The 27,348-nt window shown below is 42.8% G+C and overlaps 1 protein-coding gene across 2 annotated transcripts in view; it reads left to right on the forward strand.

Moving 5' to 3' along the window:
• The first annotated feature begins 125 nt into the window (after nucleotides 1–125).
• OTC (ornithine transcarbamylase) overlaps nucleotides 126–27,348 on the forward strand; it is a 32,113-nt gene continuing 4,890 nt past the window's right edge. Inside the window, exons 1-8 of one of the 2 annotated variants that reach the window (XM_068155081.1) lie at nucleotides 126–252; nucleotides 1,875–2,013; nucleotides 2,598–2,679; nucleotides 9,732–9,819; nucleotides 14,599–14,752; nucleotides 23,842–23,964; nucleotides 25,197–25,250; nucleotides 25,365–25,514. In XM_068155081.1, the coding sequence (XP_068011182.1) occupies nucleotides 176–252; nucleotides 1,875–2,013; nucleotides 2,598–2,679; nucleotides 9,732–9,819; nucleotides 14,599–14,752; nucleotides 23,842–23,964; nucleotides 25,197–25,250; nucleotides 25,365–25,514 (867 nt within the window). In that variant the 5' untranslated portion in view covers nucleotides 126–175. Of the gene's footprint in view, nucleotides 253–472; nucleotides 541–1,874; nucleotides 2,014–2,597; nucleotides 2,680–9,731; nucleotides 9,820–14,598; nucleotides 14,753–23,841; nucleotides 23,965–25,196; nucleotides 25,251–25,364; nucleotides 25,515–27,348 lie in introns of those variants that run through there. The other variant, XM_068155082.1, reaches the window with a different exon arrangement.

Raw genomic sequence — 27,348 nt, forward strand, 5'->3', positions numbered from 1 at the left:
CTTCCTGACCAAGGAAGAGCTTCAATTTCAGCCCCTGCCAGGCCCAGCCCTGGCTGGGATGACCAAAGCAGACTTTGGTTCTTGTTTTTTCCTTCATCTACACAGCAGTACAGCTCACTCTCTGATTCACAAGCCTTTGTCTGAGGGACTGAGAGAAGTCTAATACGAGCAGAAGATGCTGTTTAACGCGAGGAGCTTCTTCAGCACTGCAAAACTAACAGGGACCAGCAAGCAGCTGCTGCAACAGTTTGGGTAAGCTTGTCTCTATTTTTGCGTGGCATTCAGTGACACTTTATCAGAAATCTGGAGCCAAAAGCAGCTAAATCCTGTGAAAGAGTAAGTGTTTCAGGTAAAGGTGCTTTTCTTTTATTCTCCACCATTTTAGTGCCCTTTTACCTCCCAAGGCAACAAGCTCTGTGTCTTTTGGCGACTGGAGGATTTTCCCTTTTAATCTTTGTGAAATGCTCTTCATTCTTTCTGTGGGATGTAGCAGCAAAGTCAAAAAGGAATGGTTCTTCTTGAGGGCAGGATATGCTGCAGGTACTGTAATCTATAAAGAACTATCTGAACGAAGTACAGAAAATTCTTAAATATTTTAGACAATTATCATAGGCAGTACAGGGAGGAATTCTCTCCTTGAAGCTGCAATGTGAATCTCTGCTTTGGTATTTTTTTGTCACAGTGTACACTGGAAATGCGCAGGAAAAGGTGATACAAAATTCAAAGTTAGAAGACAGGTAGCCAAGTAGATCTGGCTCTGTGTCTTGTCTCTCCCCAGTGCCTTCAGAAAATTACCTCTATGACAGTGTTTCAATAAGCTGCTTCTCATGCTTGTCACATCTCCAGAATTGGGCTGAAATCAGAGACTCAGAATTTAATTCCACATCTTCCTATGTTTTCCTGTTGGCACGAATAGCATTAATAGAAATTTCACATTCACAGCAATCCTAGCTGCAATAAGTCATTTTTATTTATCATTTCTACATTGCATCAGATAGAAAACCAAATGTTTTCCAAGTGCTGTGATTTAGTTGCTGCAGTTTCAAAGTGGTGATTATTTGTGTATGGATTTTGGATTCTCACTGCAGCCATGGGTGAGAACTTTCTCTGGTTAGGAGAGATGGTAGAAAAGCAAGTTTGGAAAAGAACTGCAGTAAAGGTGGTTTTCCAGTAAAGTCATCCCATTTATTAAGATCCCAAATGTATTTGTTATTGTTAGGGTATTTTTAACATAATATCATAATGTTGCCATAAGCTATCACCAGTGTCTATGAGCATTACAAGCTAAGCACACTGCAGTTGGTACTGCAGTTTAACCTAATATTTAACAGTCCGTGCTAGCAGTCCAAAGTAATTGCTGTTCTGGACCAGAAAGGAATAAGCCAACTGCTTGACCTTGCAATTCTGCCTGTTACATTTTAACTTTTGAATGTTGTTTCATGCTCTTTCTTGGGAATTTATTTTTCAGCTTCAGACAATGTGGACAGTAGGGATGGGAAACATGTTCCCAGAATGCCTCATGTGGTAGGTGAAGGACCAGAGTATATGGCTGGAAGTTTTTTTACCTGGCTTTATGCACTTAAGTTTATTAGGCAGAATGCAATCAAGCCATATACGTATCAGAAGGCAAGAAAAACTACATTTAATGTACATTTTAGAATACAATTTGAGACACTGTTATGGTGGTGACTGATAACAGGGCATGGTATCATCTCGTGTCTGACAAAGTGATTTACACTTATTAACACATTCTATCAAGCTGGGTCAAATGAGGGGAGTGGTAGAGATTTCAGCTGCTTGCTCATTTGCTTTAGCATGAGTACAATGTAGTGTTGAATGACAGCAGGCATATATTTTTTGCTCTTTCCACACAGGAATGGGCCACCAGCTCAAATGAGTGTTCAGCTGAAAGGTCGTGACCTCCTTACTCTACAGAATTACACAGCAGATGAGCTGGAGTATTTGCTGTGGATGGCCTCAGATTTGAAACAAAGAATAAAGCACAAAGGAGAGGTAAAATGCTTCAGCTGTCATCTAGGCCACTTGGATGTTGAAATAAGTATTGTTCTGAAGAGTATTGGGAGCGAGTTGCTCAGCTGTCTTGTCCTAAACAACATCACCTGAGCTCTCCAATGCTGTAAATCATGTGCTGCAAATGAAAAAGCCTTCCTGTAAAGTGTTCAGAGGTATTCTTTAAATACTTCAGGGGATTTCACAATTGAAAAGGTTAAACAGCTTTGCTCAGCCAGCTCTCTGTTGTTGGCTAACCTCATCCATGGACATAGGGTGTACCTGCAGCACTAAAGGTAGGAAATGGAAGACCCTTCCCTGCATGGGATTAAATTAGTCCCAGAGTTCTCCTTAATGGTAGATCAAATTGAGTTTCAAAATGCAGTTGCGTTTTGCCCCTAGACTCACTTTCTCTTCCTTTAACCTCTCCACTGCTAATAAACTCCTTGAAGGGCAGAAGAGCAAAGCTGCAGTTACAAAAACACCTGTATTACTTTTCTAATGCTGAATGAAAATGTGGAATTACTTCACACTGTAAAGTGTATAATGACTATACAATTGACATGCTTTCAATTTTCATGTTCCAGTATTTGCCTTTGATGCAAGGAAAGTCTTTGGCCATGATTTTTGAGAAGAGAAGCACAAGAACAAGATTGTCTGCAGAAACAGGTAAATCTGAGCAATGGCACAGTTAGATTTTATATGAAATTGTATGCTGTGTAAAAAAACATAATTTTGCATTTAGGAATTTCTGCTGAGGAGAAAGCCAACCTTTGAAAGCAAAACCAGGAAAGAATGGTGGCTGATTGTGTTTCACCTTGCCTATTATTCTCACAAGCACTTTGCTTTGGTCACTGAGATTTAACCAGATCATTCCAAAGCATGATAGTTCAGAAATAAAGTAATGGGAAGAAGTGATGATTTCTGGTGTAAGCTCCTAGTTGTACTGGCAAGATGCACATTCCTTAACATCTATTTGAATAAGCATCACAAATTTAATTCAGTGCAAGCTTTAATAAGTATCTTTCTAATGTATTATGCATTGCTGTTGTTACATTTCAGAGTGTGTGTTTAGGCTGGGAATCATAGTAGGGGGAGGAAATTTAACATAATTACCTATAGGGGAATATAACTTAATGTAGACTCCAGGGTATTAGCCTAATAAGATCAGGCACTGGAGCATTATTCTTCTAGGATACAGTCCTGCAAGCACTGAAATACATACATATCTTTATTTACATAGTAGCTGTTCTGAAGTCAATGGGACCACTGAAGTAAATCATTCACGTGCTTGCATGTCAGTAAGGAATAACTCTGAACTGGTGATGCATCAATGAATGAGAAACTTGTCCTTCTCACCTTTGCATTGACCCAGCATCCCTTAGGCTGATTTCTCCCTAGTGAAGGGGCAGGAAACTGGTTGACTAGTCACATTTCTTTACCAGGTGTAAGAGAGAAAGTAAAAAATAATGGAAGGAAGAAGCATATATGTTAACTGCAAGCATTTCTCAGTGTGCCTCTATATCCACTGGTACAGCCATTTGCTTGCTTATTCTGTTGCTGCTTTCTGTTTTCTCCAGATAACAGGACTTATGAATGGGTTTTTCCTGTGCATTCCCTCTATGTGAAAACCACCTTCTTTTTTGATTCTGGAGTTTTCAGTCCAGTGTCTGGTTGCCTGCCATACTGGTACATAGGCAGGTAATGCCTATGCTTCTGTATTCAGAGGGAAGCACTATTTAGTCCTTGCCTTTTGAAGACTTATGAAAGGGGAAAGCTCAGGGAAGTTCAGGCAAATTAACGTAAAGATGGGAGCTAATGCACATAAATTCATCTGAGAGGAATTAAGCTCCAGTGAAATAAAACCAATTTATTTCTGAGTAATTCCTCAAGGGAATTTAAGGGAATTTAAGTTCTGTGCATTAACTTCACACCTTCACTTAATTGGTCTTAAGTCCCCTCAGCTTAAGACTTTATTTCAAAGGCAGACTCAGGCTTTTTCTGTCCATAAAACCTCTATCCATCGTAGCTGCTTTTTAACGACTTCTCCTTTGTAATTGCTAACTCGAAGTAAAGGTAGGGTTGTTCCTTTTAGCTAAATAAGCTAACTTAATACAAGTGGACATTGAAGTGAATTGGACTACTTATTTGTAAAACACCTGAAGTGTCTCAAATGGCATTTTCCACGTGTTGCATGTTCAATACCTTGGAAAAGGTCACTTGTTGGACAAAGTTCTGATGATGAGATTAGCCTAAACAAACTGCTGGCAATATTTTGTTTAGTGCATCCCAGGATACCATCTTTGCCAGAAAGACATATTGCTGGTTCGTGTTCAACTTGGTGTCCACCAGGACTTCCAGGTCATTTTTGACCAAACTGCTTCCCAGCTGAGGGGCCCCCATCATGTATTGGTACATGAGGGTGTGCTTCCTCAGGTGCAGGACATTGCACTTCTTCATGATGAACTTCATAGTATTGCTGTCAATCCATTTCTCCAGCCCATCAAGGTCCTCCTGGACGGCAGCTTGACCCTCTGGTGTGTCAGTCATTCTTCCTAGTTCAATGTGATCAGCAAACTTGCTGAGGGTACACTGCTCTGTCATCCAGATCATTAATGAAGATGTGAAACAGACCTGGGCCCTTGACCTGTGGTGTACACTGCTAGTCACTGGCCTCTGACTAGACTTTGTGCCACTGATCACCAACCTCTGGGCCTAGCCATTCAGCCAGTCCTCAACCCACCTCACAGTCTATTCATCCAGCATGGATATCAACAGCTTGTCTATGAAGATCTTACTGAAGACAGTATCAAGGGCCATACTTAAGTCCAAGCAGTCAATACCTACTGCTCTCCCTTCAACTACCAGACCAGTCAGTCATTCATCATACTAGTTTACCAGGTTGGTCATGCATGATTTGCCCTTGTTGAAGTCATTCTGACTACTCCTGATGATTCTCTTGTCATTAATCTGCCAGGAATAACTGCTCCATCACCCTCCTGGGAATGTGCTGATGTGGAGATACTACCAGCCTGTAATTCTGTGGGCTCTAGTTCTTTCCCTCTCTGAAGACAGGTGACATTTGCTTTCCTTCTGAGCACTTCTCCAGTCACCAATATCAATCAAAGATTCTCAAAATATTAATTGATAATGAGAACACTTTGTGGCTTTTGCAACATACCATGCCTCTAAACTGTTTTATTCTGTGTAGTGAATAATGTACAGCTTCTCATAGTGTAATTCATTGCCCCTTTACTGTCCTGAACAAATATAATCTTGTCCTAATGCATATTTCTCAAACCCATGCTACTTGACTCTAATATTAGTGGTGGTGTTGTAAGTTTAATGAAGAGCTACAAGTAACTTTCACAGGGTATTGACAAAATAAATCCAGTTTTGTGGAGCCTGCTAGATTTATTGTTGTCATTGGCTGCTGGAAAATGTGACATCTCTGCTATTATACTGGAAAATGTCATCTGTTTGCAGTCAGAATCCCATTCTGCATAAAATCCTGCAGACTTTGGAAAAACAAAGGTATTCCACATGGTCATATATTGCTTGTAAAATATACATTCTCAGGCATGATATAAAGGTGAATGCCCCATTTTTTTACAGCTTTGATGTAAAATATTCTGATTGTCACTGTTGCTCTTAAAATATACAGCTGCAGTTATGTTTTAGTGAGCAAGTCATAAATAAATTCGACCGTGTCAGACACTGAATGCAGACAATATATCACAGGATAGAAATGGAGAGGAAAAGGTACAGGCATAAAAGCTCTGTGTACCTTCTTTTATTGTACACTGGAATGTCCAAGGTCTTAACAGCTTAACAGAGCTTCACTGCTGCTGGCTTTAGTGGAATCACTCCCAACTCACTCCTTTTTACATTGTAGAGTGAGAGGAACGTGATGTCCCTGCCTGACAACTGCAGCACATGGTCAAAGAAATTCTTAATGCAATGGGGATGGTATTACATGGCAGGAGCGCAGAGTCTGTTTTTTCTTGGAATGGCTGGTATTGCTTAGCTTGGCCAGGTAACAGAGGGAACAAGAGTGCTCTTTTAGCTTACAGTCTACTTAGAGGAGTAGCTTTAACAACTGCTTATCAGTTTTCAGGATTTAACAACTGCTTATCAGTTTTTAGGCTTCTGCTTTAGGAATATTCCTGTAACTGCTGCCCAAAAAAAGTCTTCACTACCAGTCTAAACTGAAAAATACTTTCTAGATTGTAAGTCCTGACAGGCAGTGAGGAAACCTAACAAATCCAAATCTTTGTCTTGAAATAATAATAGAAAAATCCTTCCTTTGAATCTGAGAAGATGTCAGTGTGTGTCTTCTGGTGATGGCAGAGCAGCCCCACAACTCTGCATCCAATATATGAACTACAGGATTCACTTTGGCCCACTTACTTACCCAATGTAGCAGGGACAGGCTGTAACAGAGATTTAACCTATATCTCTACAGCCACCAGCACTCAGGTACTGCATGAAAAAGTCTGCTTAAGTGGGGTAAAAAATATGCTACAACCTGAGGGATGGAACTGTCCCTTTTTGGAAACTAACAGTAATGAGAAGTTATAGAACATGAGATGATGATCTCTTCTGGCTCTGTAGTATGAGCCTTGAATACACTTAGAAGATAGCAAGATTCATATAAGCATTTACCACATGCCTTTGACCAGTTTGTGACAACAAAGAGGGTTAGATCTTCCAGTTTAGCACAGCACTCCAGCATTTAGTTATTTGCTGAACTGGTGCCTACACAGTTTCAAAAGTCATCTCTTTTTTTTGCTTCCTCTTAGTAGTCTGGATGAAAGACTCTGAAGCAAAGATTCTGTCTTTGCCACTGTACACAAAGCTAGAGCACAGAGCTCCTGTATTTCCAGATGGAAAATTTTGCATAGAAATACATTGCCATGCCCTGCAGTTTACGAGTGGGAAGCTCAGTGCGTTAGGACTCTGCTATGTACACAGGCACAAGGTGGTAGGCCCAGCTGGGCAGTCTGACATTTGACAGTTCTGAATAAATGGCTAAATTCCTCTTCCTCTACCTGGGCACCATTTAGAGAAAACAGAAACATGTCCATAGGAGCCTGCTGCCTGGACTGTGAAACATCTAGTGAAGTATGTTGGAATGTAGAAGCTCAAAATGCAGAGTTGTTGTCTTGTGTGGATCTTGGGGGAATAATTCACTGATGTAGTGTATGCAACTTCAGAATAAACCACAAGAGCTGGATAGGAAAATATACTACAAGAATGGATGTAAACTACAGCACAGAAAGTTCCACCTCAACATGAGGAGGAACTTCTTCACTGTATGGGTCGCTGAGCACTGGAACAGGCTCCCCAGAGAGGTTGTGGAGTCTCCTTCTCTGGAGACTTTCAAGACCCATCTGGATGCATTCCTGTGTGGTCCTGCTCTGGCTGGGGGGTTGGACTCAAAGATCTCCAGAAGTCCCTTTCAACCCCTAACAGCCTGTGATCCTGTGATCCAACATTTCATCCTTGGGATCTCAACTTAAAAACTGGCATTGAGTTTGCATACATATTCCCATAAACACAGTGGTTGTCTCTGAGCTCCAGAGAGGAAAGGAGGGTGTCTGAGGGAACCTAAACATTTTTCTTGCCTTAAATCAAAAATGCTTCTGAATGACCAAGAAAGAAGGGCAAAGCAACCAGCAAGTGTGTAGTGCTTTTCTAACAGGAAATGGTGATAGTGGGAGAAGTGATGCTTCGTTCTTAATAGTTTGCTGTGCTTGACTCTAATCTTGTTGAGATGATTAAGGGAAAGTAAAACGAGGCCCATTCAGTAGAATGAGTATTACACTGACTGGGTAGAGCAGAGATTTGCCCTTCAGGAGGTGTCTGGAGCACCATTATATCTTATCTGATTTTTAAGGAAATTGAGGCAGTCAAAAGGCAATGGCTTTCCAGTATTATTTTTATCTATTACAGTTTAAAATTCTAGAGACTGGCTGAACAGCTGCAAAGTGGAAGACCTTAGCCCACCTGCCTGCAGGAGATGGAAGTTTACAAGAGCTGCTCTGTGTTAGGGGCCCAGTTGTGGGGCCTATGCCTGCTGCCTGAACCTAGTTGCTTGTTTTTATCATAGAAAGGTTCCAGTGTTCACTCTTGGTTTAATAATTTTTCAAAGAGTAGCTGTGGGCTCAACCTTTTAATCTGACCAGGCTGTACAAACACCACCTTGAAGCTGGAGTCCTGGGGGTATCTGCAGTGCCATCTAATGGCTACAGCCAGCCCGAGCAGATTTTAACCCTTCCCACCACCCCCCTCTCCACCTGCCCTCTTCCCCACCCCATTTCCCCCTCTCTTTTTAACAGTATGAAAATTAGCACCTCCAAGAAACCATAGTTTGGTTGAAAAGGGAAGTCTCTGCTCTTCTGTGCTGGATGCAGCCTTTCTTTTCCTGGAAATAAAAACACAGTCAGCATCCTTCTAAATTTTTGTCACAATAAAAGGATCACTCGCCTGCAGTGTTCTCTCAAGATTGGTTTGTCCACACCAAGATTCTCTGGAAATTTCCTCCATCAAGGATATTAGCGACAGGGCAAGATCTCCCTGACAACTTCTCTATTAGAAGGGAGTTGTTCTTATGCAGGAAGTCTTCCCCAGTGCACAGTAAATGCTAAGCTGCAACCCAGTTCAAATTCTACTCCTTTTATACATCCCAGGTTGTAGGGCCTTGTGTCCTGTCCTAGGCTTATGCTAAGCCATGTGGGACAGTTCATAAAACAGATCCTCTTAGGCCCCATCCTCCCAGTATGTGGCCACAACAGACTTTACACTGAGGAAGAGGGAGTGGAAGGAGGCTTTAGGCTTGAACCAAGCAGGTCAGGGAGACTCAAATGCTGGTGAAAAAAACCTGTTTCCCTCTCTGTGTCAGCTGCTTGCTTATGGTGGCTTTCTATTGATGGTTCAATGGAAATAAGGTGGGACAGATCCTGGGAATTGCCTTCAGAATGTAATTTGTCTTTATCCAAAATACTGTCCAGACAACATTTTAAGTTCCCCTAAACATGTCATATTCTTAAATGATGTTCAAGTCTTTCTATGGTTCCTATTCAGGAGTAGATTTCATTCTTCAGACCTAATCCATCCAGTTCCTTGTCTCACCTTGTAAATTCCTAACTGTTGCTGGGTGGAGAGATGCTGGCAGTACCCAAGGTCTTCCCTTTTCTCTCTGTCACATTATAATTTTTAAGACATTTGTGACCAAACTTAAGTTTGTTATGATGTATGAGGAGACAGGTTTTCCTATCTGAGTGACTGTACTTGAAGCTTCTTGCAAGGATGTGGAATTACACTTCGTGCCTCACACAGCCCTTCTAGCATGCTAAGTCCCTTGAAGTGGAAATTCAGCATGATGAATGGATTACCCAGCTCTTAACAGGGAGCCACAGTGATGCTTGTGGCAGTATATAGCCTTGCAGCTTGAATGACTGTTCCTATGAACACAGATGAGAGTTCATACCTAAGAACTTCAGCAAAGCATCACATTTGAGTGGTTTTATTCCAGAGCACATTTATTTGTGTCTTGTGTGTCCGACTTGAAGTGTTTGAAACATTTGGATGCCCTGCTGAGTTTTACTTGTATTGCTGTAAATATTCTTTACATGAAGAAGATTTTGAATCTTGGCTGTAAATGTGGTGCTGGTGTTTAATTTCTTTTTTTTTTCTCTCCTGATTTATCCTCATGGTAGGATTTGCTCTTCTTGGGGGACACCCTTCCTTCCTTACAACACAAGACATACATTTGGGCACTAATGAGAGTCTCACAGACACAGCAAGGTTGGTAAAATGTCACTTGATTGATCACTTTGTATGACTTTGTATTTGGCAGTTGATCAGGCTCAAACCTATCTTACACCATTTGGGAAACTTTTCTGTTCTCTGGAAAATGTCAGAAGAGGCTCCAGATTTATTAAATATTTATAGAGCAGCTCACAGAATCTGTAGCTCAGCTCTCCAAAGTGTCTCACAAGAAGAAATATTTGTATCAAATTTGGTATATAGAGTATTAATGAGAGTGACAGTCACACAAACAGAAACACTTTATGAACTTCAGTAGTATATAGCTCCACTGATGACAGAAAATATATTCAAATAAGATTAGAAACTTCTGGATCTCTTGCTTCTGATAGAGATTAGAGATAGAGCTGACTGGCAAATCAAAAGGCAAAAGTTTTTATTTACCCTAGTTAGGCCAGCTGCTGCTGGGCCTTAGCCTACTTGTAGTGACAGAATGTTACTGAAGGTCACTCTGATCCCCCTATTTCAGCAGCACTAAACTAGACTGACACTGTGTGGCCAGTTTCTGATTTCATGTGTCCTCATCCACAGCTGTACCTGCTGCCAGAAGTGCAGTGGAGGCTGGGCTATGGCACTGTTCTCTTACTGGCACCCTTGGAATCATGCACAGTCCAATGTGCATGCAGGAATGGGTAGCTAGCAGCCTATCCCCATTGCCAAAGCAAGGAAGGCCTGAACTCAGGGCTTTTCTCCAGGGGATTCCCTCCAATGCTGCAGAAAGAAGGCAGAACATGAGGTTATTTTTTGCAGGTGTTCTTGCTGGTTTTCATATTCCATGTATTAACAATTAATCCAGCCTCAGTATTTGCAGCCTGAGATTGATTCAGTTTGTTGGAGGGTTAGTAGTGTCTGAAAGGTCTTTCTGGTTCTGGTGACAGATGTGCAGCATCAAGCTTGTCAGACTCAGTTCAATCTACACAATCAGCCAGCTGAGATTCCAGGTGCCGGGAGCACCCCGTGGGTCAGGCAAAGCAGGGCCTCATCAGCTTGCACCTTTCCCTCTTTCCCAAGCCAGAGAGCAAGGCAGATGGGAGGCAGCTAGGGGCAGCCTCAGCCCAGGACATCAAGCATCTCTCTATGGAGATGGGGGAAGGCAAAGGCCAGGCTGGGACATCAGCCCATAAGTGGCATGAGCATGGTTATAGCGCAGTAAGAGATGTTACTGCCAAAAGAAGGTAAATAGCCCTGATGGAGGCTACCTGCAGTGCTGTCTAGGAGCCTCCTCTCCCCCCTGACATCAGAGTGATGCATCCCTCAGCTGCACTATTGCAAGGCTGGCTCTGAGCCCCAGCCAACCAAAGCTCCAGGAAGGGGAAGGGCCCTTTTCCAGTGCTGCCCTGCAATAACCTCTCCAGGCACCATCCCACTAGACATGCAGGACTGTCATCCAGAGGCTCTCTGCCATTCAGATGCCAACCCTGCAGCAAATCCAGGTATGTACTGATACACAAATGGACATTCTTTGGGTAGGCCAGATTTTGTTATTTCTTATTCCCAAATGGGATAATAAAAGGCCATTAAGTCTTTGCTTCACAGTCTCTTGAATGACCTTTGCACAAGCCAAAGGGAGAAAAAAGAAGCAAGCAAATCTTCCAGCCTTTTTTTGAGGCATCTCCATTCTATGGAGAAAACTCCCATGACACCCACTTCCCATGCAAGCTTTCAGCCTCTCTTCTGTCACTGCTCCCTCTTCCAGGTCAAGTCCCCATTTATGACCCTGACTTAAGGATTTTCCTCTTCTGCTGAGTCATAGAACTCACCTCCTACAGTGGGTTCCCAAGTCCTTACAAGGCCTCCCATGCTCTGCTTCACTCCTGCTTTCAGCATCAAAATTATTACTGACTTTGCATAATCAAGGCTGAGCAGTTTACCCCAAAGAACAACCTGAGTATTAATTCCTTGTCATTTCTTGTGAATGAAGTATAGCATGCCAGCTTCATTCAGTTAATGTAAGAAGAAAAAAAAGACCAGGTCTATAGTAGACCCAGAGGGTATTTAAAATATTTACAGCCATACATCTATGGCTCTGAAGGCCTTAGAAGTACTTGAAATTGAGACTTAAAGCAAAAGAGGCACAGATCTCTAAAAGTCCCAGTTTTTATTAGAATTGCTTCAGGTAAGGGTTGAAAGCATTTCTGCTGTGAACATATGTTTAGTGACTTATTACCTGCTCATAATACAGTTCTTCCATGCTTCACAAGACATTCCCACTTACACTAACACAGTAGACAAGTTACCACCCATTAAGGAGCTCTAAGCCTTTCAGTGCTGTTTAACATGTCTGAGACGTTACTTGAAATGAAATAGAGGTTCTGTATACCTTGAATACTGCATCCAGTTCTGGGCTCCCCAGTTCAAGAGGGACAATGACCTACTTGAGAGACTCAAGTGGAGAGCTACCAGGGTGATGAAGGGACTGGAGCACTGTCCTATGAGGAGAGGCTGAGAACCCTGGGGCGGTTTAGTCTGGAGAAGTCTGAGAAGGGATTTAAGAAATGTTTATAAATATCTGAGGGCTGGGTGTCAAGAGGGAGGGGACAGGCTCTTCTCCATAGCACCCTGTGATAGGACAAGGGGTAATGGATATAAACTACAGCATAGGAGGTTCCGCCTCAACATGAGGAGGAACTTCTTCACTGTGAGGGTCACAGAGCACTGGAACAGGCTCCCCAGGGAGGTTGTGCAAGTCTCATTCTCTGGAGACTTTCAAGACCCATCTGAATGTGTTCCTGTGTTAGATTCTATGGTCCTGCTCTGGCAGGGGGGCTGGACCTGATGATCTTTGAAGGTTTCTTCCAACCCCTAACATCTTGTGATCCTATGAACCTATCTGAGCTGGCAATGTGCACTTGCAGCCTGGAAGGCCACCATGTGCTGGACCGCATCAAAAGAAGTGTGACCAGCAGAAGGAGGGAAATGATTTACCCCCCTCTACTCTGTTCTCATGAGACCTCACCTGGAGTACTGTGTCTATTTCTGGTATCCCACATCAAACTGCTGGAGTGGGTCCAGGGGAGGGCCATGAAGATGATCAGAGGGTTGGAGCACCTCTGCTATGGAGACAAGCTGAGAGAGTTGGGGCTGTTCAGCCTGGAGAAGAGAATGCTCTGGGAAGACCTTAGAGTGCCTTTCCAGTATATGAAAGGGGTCTACAAGAAAGCCAGAAAGGGACATTTTCCAAGGGTTTGTAATGAAAGGACAAGAGGAAATGGACTGAAGCTTGATGAGGGCAGATTTAGGCTGGATATTAGGAAGAAATTCTTTACAGTAAGGGTGGTGAGACTTGGGAACAGGTTACCCAGGAAGGTTGTGGATACACACTCCCTGGAAGTGTTCAAGGCCAAAAGCACTGAATGAAGCCTGGAGCAACCTGATCTAGTGGAAGGTGTCCCTGCCCATGGCAGGAGGGTTGGACCTAGATGATCTTCAAGGTGCCTTCCAACCCCAACCATTCTATAATTTTATGATCTGTGTTCAGAACAGAACAAGTTTTCCACAGTCACAGACTTCAAGCTGGAATTAACACAGACACAGAGAAAAAAGAAATCCATGAGCAAAAGAGAAATAATGGTACAAACAGCAACTGTTCCAATACCTCTTTCTGTTCCTTCTATTCACTTGTAGCTACTATTTGCTGTCTTTTCTTCAGAGAGGGAGCCACAGGAAATCTTTTAACATTTTGTAAGAGTTTTGCTTGTGTGAGGGTTGTCTGGTGTCAGTAGAAAATGTTTGTTAGTGACTTCATCAGATTTGTCTCTGTAAAAGCCATGGCATTAACATCCATATTTCCACCAGAGGAGATACTGGAATTCTTCATGGCTGATCAGGAAGATAGATACTACAAGGATTTTTCATATTCTCCTATTCACTCTCTTCCTTGGTTTGTTTCAAGGTCCTATTCAAGACAACATGAAAACACAAAAAATGCTACTTCACAGTCATGCTTCTTGGCCTGATTAAAAAGCAGAAATGCAGAGCAATGCAGAGCTCCAGTCCATATTTAATTTATCTAAAGAATTCAGGGCATATTAAGTCTACTGTGCTAATCCACTCTCCTGATTGCTGAGTCTTTCATGCTCTGGCAAATGAGGCTAAATCCAGAGCAGTACAGTGACTCCTGCATGTCCCTGCCCACAGTTTCAGATCTGGCCATTAGTTAGAAGTGATACCATGTGTGCCATATACACAGGTGTGCAGGTAGAAGAACAGACTGGTATTGTTTGCCTCCCATTTCTGTGTTTGTTAAGATCAGCAAATAATTGTGGTAATCCGAGACAGGCCTGTATGCCTAATCCTTGCAAAAGTCAGGCTGCCATACAGAGACACTACAATATTCAGTCAATGCTACATTTGTTCTGTGCTAAAAGACTCAAGAAACCCTATATATTATCTCTTCTGAAGTTATCAAATTCAAATATTAGTGTCACACAATCTCTTATCTTAGTTCAGATACCTTAGTGTTGATTGGTGTTACACCTGTAGCTACAATGAAGCACTAAGGAAGGGAAAAAACCCCACCCCAACACAAAATGCAGCACCGGGATTCATTTACTTAGCATAGCTTGTTAATAAGCAAATCTGCTTACTTATTAACAGCTTGTTAAATGTCTGCATTTAAGTGTGCTGTGCAGACATGATAAATTATTCAGATGGCTGAAAAACAAAAATTGATTCCTTACCTCTTCTCATTAATATTTCTGTGTTGCAACAGGGATATGCTTAGGGTGTTTGATGTTGGTGTTTTCTGCCATCCCCTAGGGTGCTGTCCAGCATGACAAATGCAATTTTGGCTCGAGTTTATAAGCATAGTGATCTGCATTTGATGACAAAAGAAGCCACTATCCCAGTCATCAATGGATTGTCTGATTTATTCCATCCTCTGCAGATTTTAGCTGACTACCACACTCTTCAGGTAATGATATAATCCCTGATTAATAACAGTATCTTATGCTGTCTTGGTAAGTATTTGAGGAAGCCAAGTTCAAACCTGTTTATTCTTACTCTTTTGTAAGTGGTAATTAATGTCATTGGTTATTTAAAGAGATCTTCATCCAGCAATATATTTAAGGACCTGTTTCATTTGAAACAGTCCTATCAGCTGTAGTGGGACTGAAGTTAAGGACAAAATGAAGTGCTTCATTGGGATTAGATTGAAATGCGAAAAAATATCCAGGGGAGCTTTGCATAATGAGATAAAGGTAAGATGTTGGCTCAACCAGGCAGTGGAAGTTTTTCCACTGACTTAAAAACCCTCAGAGGATCACTCTTGATCCCTTCCTAAACAACGAACAGTTTAAAAAGAATCACTATCCATATATTAGTAAATTGGTTGACCAAAAAGCTGTTTTGACAAGCCAGATACTGTTAGCAGTGCAAACACCTAGTGTTCAGGCCCTTAAATCTACTTAAACTTTGCTCACATCAAAAAATGTTTTCAGAGAAGATCCTATTGTGTAGTGTAGTGAGATAGTTGATTTGACAGCAGGATAATGTTTTACACATGGAATACCAGATGTTTATCTGTGAGCAGGAGGACTGTTCTGTTTTACAAACAGCTGAGGAGCTGACTTATAAAAAAGATTATTATACTTCAAGTGCTGGTTGACAACTGTGATGAACTCCTCTGACCTTGTTTACTTTCTGAATGAATAAAAATCACACTGCTTGAAAAAGGAAGGACAGAATAATTTCCTGATTTCTTCAGTTGTGTTTCTTAGCCGTCAAAGACCTTGCTATGGGACATTCAGTATGTGGAAAAGACCTAGTGAGAGTAATATTAAATTATTCATGCCTTAAACTTCAAATACTGAAAACCTCACATCTTCAGGGAAAATTAGTTCTTCCTTACTTTGATTAGTATTTTTCATAAAAATTTCAATTCTTAAAGTGAAGAGCTCAGCAAAAATCAGTGAAGTTGGGAAGAATATCATTCACATACCTCTGGAGTGAGTCCAGAGCAGGGCCACAAAGATGATCCAATGGCTGGAACACGAGTGCTGTGAGGACAGACTGAGGGAGCTGGGGATTTTCAGCCTAGAGAAGAGAGCACTCCAGGGGGACCTTAGAGCTGCCTTCCTGAAGGGATCCTGCAGGAAGGCTGCAGAGGGATTTTTTTCATAAGGATGTCTACTGATTAGACAAGGGGAAATGGTTTTAAGCTGAGGGAGAGCAGGTTTAGACTGGATCTTAGGATGTTCTTCAATACAAGGGTGGGGGGTGGGGGGAGTCTGAAACAGGCTGCCCAAAGAGGTTGTGGATGCCTCCTCCCTGGGAGTGTTCAAGGCTAGGGTAGGTGAGGCCTTGAGCAGCCTAGGTGAGAGGTGTCCCTGCCTGTGGCAGGGTGGTTGGAGTAAATGATCTCAAAGTCCCTTCCAACCTAAGCCATCCTATGAAAATAGGGCACATTTGCAAGAGCACATTGAGCCAACCTCAATGAATTGGTCAAATAATATAAGACAGTAAGATGTAATGAGAAAGTCATCAGTCATTAAATGCCATAATTTCATATAAGCAGTGTACAGTTATAAACTGAGTGTGAACCTTATGGTTATGTTTTGGGTGGATGTGAGGTCTGCCTTGCAAACACCTTAGTTATTAGCATGTTATCACTTGTGGATAACATGCTTCAGAAATAATCTGTGACTCACAGTCTATACAAATGCTGATACCTGTGCACCTAAACTGGTTTTATCCAGACCACTGACTACAGCACCAAAGTTCAGAGTACTGCAGCCATGTATTCCATCTCCAGTCAATGAAAGGAGACTGCTGAGCATCTCAGTCACCCTCTAGAGATGCATCTCTTTCTCCACTGATCTTAAGGGGAAACCTATGGAGGTCAGCACAATGAGTACATGCCCTGTTGATCATCCTCAGCTCTTCCTCCATTGTGTCTTTGTATAGGCCATCCTGCAGCACAACCATGGTAGAAGCTCCAAGTGAATAGGAGCCCACAGGCTGAACTTTTCCTTTTGCTTGACTGCCTAGTGCAGCAGCAATAGCAGGTGGCCATCCTCATGGCATCAAGCACTGGGAAGAATGTCTTTGGAAAGAATGTCCTTGTCTGGTTCACGTGGTGAGAAAACAGGATCATAGCAGCTGGTGCTCAAACAAATGAAACATTTGACGTGGAGAGATGTCATGACAAAGTGAGCACTTACATCTCAAAGAATGGCTCAACTTTTGGACAGCCATGGAAGCTTGTCAAATTGCAGCCCTTTCCCAATCAGCCAGATAAGCAGAGTGGTTTTTTCTCCCAACTGTGCCCATCTCTCCCCTAGTCTTTCCAGCATCTTCCTTAATCCAGAGTTTGTCAGGAGGTCTTTAGAGGGCAGCTGGGTGTTTGCCCCACTTTGCCAAGGGCATGCCACACCACTGGTTTCTGACCCATTTTCTGTTCTTGCTTTCTTACCCAGGATTGAGAGGCAGGCAGGGGGCAGCTCTCAGCAGTGCACTGTGTTGGCAGTGCCTGCCCTTTCCCTTTCTGGTCTGCCCATCTGCTGCCTTTTTTTGACTCCCTGCACTGTACACTGGGTGGAAGAGACTGATCTTAAAGCCAGTATCATGTAATGAAGTGGCATTTTAATCATAGGATGGAATTTACCAGGCCTCAGAAGTAGAAGGAACACTTGAAGAAGGGTCTAAAGTTGTTACTTACCACAGTCAAACTTTTTGTAGTATATTCAGCAGGGTAAAAAGGATGTTGTGTTACCCAAGTACTGCTTGAAGATTAATATAGGGATGTTGAATAGCACCACTGATTCTTTGAATTAGTTGAAAGTTCATATATAACATTTGGACTGCTTTCCTGCAAGGCAAAGGCAATTTGTTTGATTTATACATACATGCAAACTACAATAGTGGCACACACTGCCAGCCTTATATTTCAATGGAACTAGAGATTCTGTATATCTCACTTCTCATTAAAAATGTCTCTTCCTTATCTCTGTAAATATTTTCCTGCCTGGATCTGCTCCTTCCTGCTGTCAGTATATACCCAAAATGTGCTCTTGCTATTCTCCCTTCTTATTTCTCCTGCTGGATTTGCCAGTGGAGCGCTACATGCATTCTGCCTCTCTTCATGCTTAGCACATTTTTATTCTTCCATTTTCTAAATCCTATTAATTTTGTTATGTGCCTTCTTGAATCCCCTTTGAGCACTTTCTCTTCAGTCTGAAACAGCATAATTTCTTGGTTTGTTTTGTCAGAATGTCTTCTGTGCGCTTGCAGCCCAGAAAGCCAGACGCATCCTGGGCTGCATCAAGAGAAGCATAGCCTGCAGGTCAAGGGAGGTGATCCTCCCCCTCTACTCTGCTCTGGTGAGACCCCACCTGGAGTACTGTGTCCAGTTCTGGAGCCCCTATTACAGGAGGGATCTGGATGTGCTGAAACGTGTCCAGAGAAGGGCCATAAGGATGAACAGAGGGCTGGAGCACCTCTCCTATGGAGACAGACTGAGAGAGTTGGGGTTGTTCAGTCTGGAGAAGAGAAGGCTCTGAGGAGACCTTATTGTGGCCTGCCAGTATCTGAAGGGGGGCTACAAGAAAGCTGGGGAGGGACTTTTCAGGGTGTCAGTTAATGATAGGGCTAGGGGGAATGGAGCAACACTAGAAATGGGTAGATTCAGATTGGATGTTAGGAAGAAGTTGTTCACCATGAGGATGGTGAGAGACTGGAACAGGTTGCCCAGGGAGGTGGTGGAAGCCTCATCCCTGGAGGTTTTTAAGGCCAGGCTGGATGTGGCTCTGAGCAACTGCATGTAATGTGAAGTGTCCTTGCCCATGGCAGCAGGGTTGGAACAGGATGACCTTTGAGGTCTCTTCCAGCCCTCTTAATTCTCTGATTCTATAATTCTTGCTTATGGCTTCTGATTCCCTTTACACAGGTGCATGTTAGCATGGTTGTTTTAGTATAGTCTGCTGCATTCCCCAAACAATGCAGCTGGTTTATTTTCAGGGCTGTCAGTTCTTGTTCTGTATTCAGTGTGTTCTTGTCAGATTACACAGAGTGCTCCTGTCATGAATACTGGGGTGAGATTCTTCAGATTCAACATCCTCTTGCCCTTTAATACTGTGCTCAGGATTAATGCCCTCTGTTGTGCCAGGCTGGTTGTTGTTCTTAGCATGCCTGTTACCATTTTTTGTAAAAGCTGTTTTGAGCTGAGTTTGCTCTTGAGTTATAACCCACTACAAATGATTGTAAACATTACACAACCTGATTTTTGAGGGTTTGGGGATTTGGCCTTTAGAGACAATGAGTTCTTGTGCTGGTGCTGTGCACACTTAGTATCATAGAATCAAAACATATCAGTTTGGGAGGGCCCTCAAGGATTATCTGGTCCAACCTTTGTTGTGACAAGCATGGTCTAGATAAGATGACCCAGCAGCTTGTCCAGCTGAATCTTAAATAGTTCAGTGTTGCAGCCTCCACCACCTCCCTGAAGAGGTTATTCCAGTACCCTATTGTTCTTATTGTAAAAAAAATCTCCTCTTGTGTCTAATCAGAAGCTCCCAAGGAGTAATTTGTACCTATTACCCTTCATCTTTTCAGTGTTACTCCATGTATAAAAAAGGGACTCTCCAGCTTCTTTGTAGCCACCCTTTAAATACTGGAACATCTACTTCCCTAAGCCTTCTTTTCTCAAGCCTGAACACATTCAGTTCAGCCTTTCCTCACATGCTAGGCTTCCCAGTCCTTTAGCCCTTCTCTGGACTCTCCCCAGCTTGTCCACAGCCTTTTGTTTTTTTTTTTCTGTATAGCCACTTGAGGAGCCACAGCTCTGTTTTTGCTGAAGGCATGGAACAGCCACTTGCTGAGTCCACCTGGTGCTTCTTAGTCCTCAGGCCAGAAGCTGTGGCTCACAATTTCCGCTCTGTGAAGCTTGGCTGAAATACACAATTTGTATTTCAGGGGCAAACCAGAAAGTGACATTGATTCCATTGATATTAATGTCACTGACCAGATCCATTAACTTGTAGCTGACTGCAGAACAGCCAGACTGGTAATTAGAGCAGATCCATATGCCACTAGCTTTTTATGTTACTGGTCTGAAGGCAAATTTCCTTTTCAGAAAGAAATGGTTGGCATAAGAAATACATCACTAATTCTTCTTTAAACAGTGTAACAATTTACAGTGTTGCCCAGCCTGAAGAGGGTGCCATTTATTCTTCAATGCATGACCCAAAGATCTCAAATTATGGTAGCCATAATCATCATCATCATCCTTATTCTTAGGAAATACTTATTCACAGAGAGGATTCTCAAACATTGGAATAGTCTGCCCAGGGCAGTGGTGGATTCACCATCCCTGGAGGTGTTTAAGCAGTGTGTGGACCTAGCTCTTAAGGACATGGTTTAATGTTGGCCCTTCAGTGCTGGGTTGAGGGTTTGGACTGGATGATCTGGATGTGGTTAGGAAGAAGTTCTATACAGAGAGAGTGATTGCCCATTGGAATGGGCTGCCTGGGGAGGTGGTGGAGTCACCATCATTGGAGGTGTTCAGGAGACTTGATGGGGGTGCTTGGTGCTTATGGTTTAGTTGTTTAGGTGGGTTGGGTTGGTTGATGGGTTGGACACGATGATCTTGAAGGTCTCCTCCAACCTGGTCCTCTCCTCTCCTCTCCTCTCCTCTTCTCTCCTCTTCTCTTCTCTTCTCTTCTCTTCTCTTCTCTTCTCTTCTCTTCTTCTTCTCTTCTCTTCTCTTCTCTTCTCTTCTCTTCTCTTCCTCTTCTCTTCTCTTCTCTTCTCTTCTCTTCTCTTCTCTTCTCTTCTCTTCTCTTCTCTTCTCTTTCTCTTCTCTTCTCTTCTCTTCTCTTCTCTTCTCTCTTCTCTTCTCTTCTCTCTCTCTTCTTCTCTTCTCTTCTCTTCTCTCTCTTCTCTTCTCTCTTTGAGGTCTCTTCCAACTGGATGGTTTTCTGTGTGATTATTCTAAGAACTAGACATCTCAGCCTAAAATCTAGACTGATGTTTTAGAATATACTCTTCCAATAACAATGACACAAACCAATGTGGGAGTAAGAAAGCTAACTTGCCCAGCATCTGCCGTCAGCTTGGTTTGAGAGCTGGTAGATTCAGGTTTGCCCAGTTTCTCAGTTACTGGATTGCACTGCTCCCAAAGGGCTGCAGCTTCAACTAGTCCCCTGCTTTCCATTTGCAATTTTGACAGATTATTGATTCATTATTCAAAAGCTTGTTGTAATTGAGGGCTGTTATGGCTGTTGTGGTCAAATATTTCAGAAGTAATCTATAATGGTGTCGGAGTTGCAGTATAGCTGGAAGCAAGTCCAGGCAGGGGCAGACACAAATGTCCCTAATTAGTTAGACCAGTCTTCTCTAAACATACAGCAGTGCTAAATAACTGAGCATGCTTATTTTTTTTCCCAGGGCTTGATGCACTGCCATGTATTACCATCAATAAGAGAATGAAACACTGTAAGAGCAGCATGAGGATGAGGAAGTTGAGTGTACAATTGACATGAATTATTTAGCAGGGATTTTCCATGAGAATTGCAAAGCCAAGTTTTGTGGTGCTACATCATCAATCACAAGTTTGTCAGATAGTATGGCTCTAGACATTCTAAATACATTAATTTATTTTGGTATGACTTTACTAACAGCATAAATATTTTGAAGTCAGGTTACAAACGTAACGAGAAACTGAAGAACACCCAAGCAGGTTGAAAGCCTACAGAGTTTGGGAACACTGAGGAGGGATGTAAAGGAAAAAGGATCTTCAAAGCCTCAGCTGGTCACCATTTATTGTAGAGGTCCTGGTTTAACCTTGACTGGCAAAATACTTGTAACAGGATTTTCTCTGTGCAGTTGTATAAGCATAGGTATGTGTCTCCTATATGGTAGCTTTTGTATTGCCTCAAAGCCCTCAGGCTCTGACCACCACAATCATCTTTCTTGGAAACTGAAGATGTATAAGCAGTACAGTCACAGTCATAGCTAGCTGGCTTTAGCCACAGCAGCAGAGTACCAGTGGTAGCATAAAGCTTAGCACAGGATACAAAATAGGCTCCAGTGGCACACACGAAGCTTGATTCTGCCTTGTCTGTGGCTTCTTCCATTAGCTAAATGCCATTGTTAAGATTAGCTCAGCTATGTCCACTCTCTATAATAGTCACTGCAGATGCAGCTTTGTGATTTGCGGTGCATGTTGAGGGTCATTAGACAGGCATCTCTAGTACTTCATATTTTATCTGAGGCAGCTAGTAACTTGGGAAAGCAGAGGAAAGTATTTAGTATGCTCTGTGCTTCTTTTAATGCAGAGTAGTAGCTAGTAATGAGGTGGAAGTTATTTAACACAGCAGTGTGTTTGTGACTCGCTAGTCGGTGCTTTGAGCGTTACAGGCTGTGATGTCTATTTTTAAGCAGTAAGATCAAAAGAACTCAGGGCTGTCTCATTTGCTCCTGGCTCTCATTTGTTCATGTCTCAGCTATCACTAAGCCCTAGCTGGAAACAACCCCTGAAATAAATGCTTTAGTGTGGCCTTCTCCTAGGAACACCATTGCTAGGAGATGTGGAAGGACATTGTGAAAGATCCTTAGAGACCTTCAGAGCTGTTATACCAAAATAACTTCCATGTCCACAAAGTCCTGATTTGCTCTCCTGTAAATGCCCTTGCACCAAACCTCTGCCAGTGAGCTTGCTGCCAGCAAGCTTCAACTGAAAAAAATGGTAGTTTTACAATACCATAGGTTTAGGTCTTAAATTGTAGGCAGCCTAGAACTTCACTTGGTTTAGTATTTCTACAGCATTTTAATGTCATCCAATTGTGGTCACTGGCAGAAATGCCAAGAACTTTGTTCTGGAACAACTTCACAACTATTAGGTTAGGCGAAGCTGCTGCCAGGAGAGGAGGGGGTAGTCCCAGCCATTTTCCTGTTCAGTCTTTTGGCATCTTTGTGATGACTGCCTGCAAGGTTGCCAGTTAGTACAGCTCTACAATGGGAATGCTTATCTTCTCTGACAAGCATTGAATCATGTCACACAAAGTGTTGAAACACTGTCTGGCTTCCAGCTACTACAGCGCGATTGTAACATGACCCAATTTTGAACTAAGAATTAAAGGCTCTCTGTCATGTCTTTAGTCTTTTCAGTTTTACAGACCAGGCATATAGATGTATTTGGTTATGCCTTTACAAACTCTCTGGTCCCAAGCACCCAATAAACATGCATACCTAAAACAAAGGCTTTCCAAAGAGCCTCAAGTTGTCTTCCCCTGGGAATATCTTCTGTTACGCTTGTTCCTTCTTAGGCCTTATCTGTAGGTGGCTGAGGGTCAGAGTGGCTACACATGTACAGGCTCTAAGTGCCACCAGGCAAACCTAGAGATAACTCTGTAATGCTGTTTCAAGTTTGGGTAGTCCACACTTCTCAAAAGCTTCTGCACACTTTGGCTGTGCAATGAAATTCAGGCTCTGCAGGCCATGAGCGACACAGCCCCGTTCAGAGTATTTCATTTTGCTGTTCTGTATAGCTGTGATGGTTAAAATACACTCTAAGGGCATGACCACTGCTGTGGCTGTGTCCTATAGGAACAATCAAACCAGAGCAAATCTGAACAGGCTGTTTTCACAATCTAGGGTAAAGCTGTCCTAGGCCTTAGGACAGTCTCTAAATCAGGAATATCTGCCATTCACTGATATTTATGAGCGCTGACTATGGCTTTACAGCTTTGGTGCTAAAGTTAGGGCATGTGTGGTGCTGTGTCTCTCTAGACTGGACCTCTGCATATGGCATATGTGTCAATGTGCCCTTCACTGGAGAAAGCTGCAGCATTTGCATCCTCATGTAAGACACAGGGAGATTTCTCTCACTGTCTTATCTCATAGCTGCAGTAAGTTCAATTAAAGGGACGGTTCCATGCAGCTAGCATTTAAAGGTAGCCAGCCTTCTTTGCACCAGTCCGGGCTGATCAATCACTCCTTCCTAGGGCATCAGCTTGCTTGTCTCACCTGCAACATAACCCCAAGGTTGTCTGATTCACTTTTCAGGAGCATTATGGGGGGCTGAGTGGGCTCACTATCGCCTGGATTGGAGATGGAAACAACGTCCTGCACTCCATCATGACAAGTGCTGCAAAGCTGGGAATGCACCTGCGTGTGGCAACTCCCAAGGTAAGAAAGCTGTGGACTAAGGAAGGCAAACTTTGACCATTCTTGTCTCAGACACTTGGATACTTCCCAAGAGACCCAGCTGGTGTGGTTGTGTGTATCTTTAGTGCCAGATTTCAGACCCCATATTCATAATCCTGAGTTAGTAATTTTGATGCAAAGCAGGAGTAATTCTACTGAGTTCAGCTTCAGAAAAGCTGAGGGAATTCCTGACCTGAAGTATAAAACACAGAGGATAATAATTCCATTTGAGAATATGGTGGGTTGAAATTACCCCCCAAAATACAATTTGCCAGACCAGCTCAGTTGGAAAGCAAATAAAACTATATTTTCAAGCACAACTACAATCCAGAAATATGAAATGCAATGAATATGTAGAAAATACACAATATTTACATGTATTTACAATGTATAAACAACACAAGAACCCCCCTGGACAAAACCAGGGTGCTACCAACAGCTTCCTCCTCTCCCCCTGCTTCCCCTCCTCAACCCAGGACAAGAGAAAGAGAAGAGTAGAGAGCAGCTTGTTAGTACTTAGCCACAACAAGAACACAGCCAAGGTCAGCAACAGCCAAGCAAAAGCACCAGCTGGTATCAGCTAGAGCAAAGAAGCCAAAAAAGAGAGTTAGTTTATACAGCTATCCTTATATTAGTTATCAGACCAAGGGGAATATTTAGCCCTTATCATTATTTACCCTTTTGCATCCAATGGTAATTTATTTGCATTTTATCACTTTCTACTCAATCTGTGGAAATTTTTCCTAGGCATCAGCCTAAAACTGCCACAAAGAAAGTGTTGCAAAATCATCCAGTGCCCTGTTCTCAAAAATCTTGTTTGGAAAGTTGTTTCTGATTGGTGGAATTGTTGCATCTTGGTTGGTTCAGGTTGGCCATGTGACTTTTTAGAATGCTGCACTGTAGTACAATATCAAATATAAAACAAAGAATCAGTTTCAAACAAACAAACAAACAGAAATAGATGATGTGTAGGCATTTCATTCTGCAACTGCTGGAATTAATTTTTCTTAGCTAGTCAGAACATTTTCCACCCAGTTTGTCTCCAAAATAAACTTTCAACAAAATCAACATGATTCCCTCAGATTTTGCAGTTCTGAAAGACATTGTTCTTCTCATGGCAAATGGTTCAACCAGTATTCTCTTAATCAGTGTTAATAATCAGTAAAGGTCTTACATATGTTCCATGATATGTTACCTACCATCTCTTTTGGCAGGGCTTTGAACCAGACCTCAGAATAACTGAAATAACTGAACAGCATTGCAAAGAGGTAGGAGCTTAAGAAATAACCTGGTAGAGTAATTTGAATAGAGCTTATTTTGGTTTTAAATGAAGAAGTGGAAGTTCCTTTTCTTCCTGATCTTCCTTCTTTTATTCACATTAGCATGGCACCAAGTTACTTCTCACCACAGACCCCTTAGAAGCTGCAGAAGGTGCCAACGTCCTCGTTACAGACACTTGGATAAGTATGGGACAAGAAGATGAAAAGAAAGAAAGACTAAAAGCTTTTGAAGGTTATCAGATTACAATGCAGGTAACAATTCAACAATTCAAGGTAACTTTCAACAAGTCCAAGTGCCGAGTGCTGCACTTTGGCTATGGCAATCCCATGCAGAGGTATAGGCTGGGGTCGGAGTGGCTGGAGAGCTCCCAGACAGAGAGGGACCTGGGTGTGCTGATCGACAGCCACCTGAATATGAGCCAGCAGTGTGCTCAGGTGGCCAGGAGGGCCAATAGCATTCTGGCCTGCATTAGGAATAGTGTGGCCAGCAGGAGCAGGGAGGTCATAGTGCCCCTGTACTCTGCTCTGGTTAGGCCGCACCTTGAGTACTGTGTCCAGTTCTGGGCTCCTCAGTTTAAGAAGGACATTGAGACACTTGAGCATGTCCAGAGAAGGGCAACAAGGCTGGTGAGAGGCCTTGAACACAAGCCCTATGAGGAGAGGCTGAGGGAGCTGGGATTGTTTAGCCTGGAGAAGAGGAGGCTCAGGGGTGACCTTATTGCCCTCTACAACTACCTGAAGGGTGGTTGTAGCCAGGAGGGAGTTGGCCTCTTCTCCCAGGCAACCAGCACCAGAACAAGGGGACACAGTCTCAAGCTGCGCCAGGGGAGGTTCAGACTCGAGGTGAGGAGGAAGTTCTTCACCGAGCGAGTCATTCGGCATTGGAATGGGTTGCCCAGGGAGGTGGTGGAGTCATCGACCCTGGAGGCGTTCAAGGGGAGATTGGACGTGGCACTTGGTGCCATGGTCTAGTCATGGGGTCTGCGGTGTCAGGTTGGACTCGATGATCCTCGAGGTCCTTTCCAACCTAAGTGATACTGTGATACTGTGATAATTGAGATTTGGTTTTTTGTTGATGCTTTCACAGTTTACAATCATAAGAATCAACATCAGTAAAGCCTGAGTTTGTTTGTTTGGGTTTTTGAGTGAGGCCATGGAACGGCCACATGGAAACCTCCTTCCAGCTTGAAATATCCACAAAGATAACAAAGTTTGAGCTAACTTACAGTCTTCACATGGCTTGGTCTCTATCAGAGCTTCCCAATGAGATCTAACTCAACATCTGCATGACAGCTAACCCTTTACTTCTTTATGACCTAAAAGCCATTTCTAACTTTGAATTTCCGCTTTGCTACCAGAAATGATCCCTTCTTATTTTGTTTAGAATGAGCAGCTCCCAGATTAACTCTTAAATGCCTGGGCAGCATTTGGGGCAAATTTTTGGGTATCTGTCAATGAATAAAGTATTAAATAGAAATCATCTAGTAGAAATGCTTATCAACACAAAATCAGCTAGAGAAAGAGTAAAGTCATAAACTATTAATTGACCAAGATAAAAATGATACTCTCCTTGCTGGTAGACATGAGCCTGCAGTGTGCCCAGGAGGCCAAAAAAGCCAATGGCATCCTGGCCTGTGTCAGAAACAGTGTGGCCAGCAGGAGCAGGGAGGTCATTCTGTACAACACTGCACTGGTTAGGCCACCCCTTGAGTACTGTGTCCAGTTCTAGGCCCCTCAGTTTAGGAAGGACATTGACTTGCTGGAACGTGTCCAGGTAAGGGCAACAAAGTTGGTGAGGGGTTTGGAACACAAGCCCTATGAGGAGAGACTGAGGGAGCTGGGGTTGCTTAGCCTGGAGAAGAGGAGACTCAGGGGTGTCCTTATTGCTCTCCACAACTACCTGAAGGGAGGCTGTAGACAGGTGGAGGGGCTGGTCTCTTTTCCCAGGCAACCATCACCAGAACAAGAGGACACAGTCTCAAGCTGCACCAAGGGAGGTTTGAACTGGATGTTAGGAAGAAATTCTTCATAGAGAGAGTGATTGCCTGTTGGAATGGGCTGCCTGGGGAGGTGGTGAAGTCTCCAT

The sequence above is a fragment of the Melanerpes formicivorus genome, unplaced genomic scaffold (genome assembly GCF_026170545.1).
Source record: "Melanerpes formicivorus ecotype bairdi unplaced genomic scaffold, bMelFor1.0.p_v2 SCAF_30, whole genome shotgun sequence".
Lineage (NCBI taxonomy): Eukaryota > Metazoa > Chordata > Aves > Piciformes > Picidae > Melanerpes > Melanerpes formicivorus.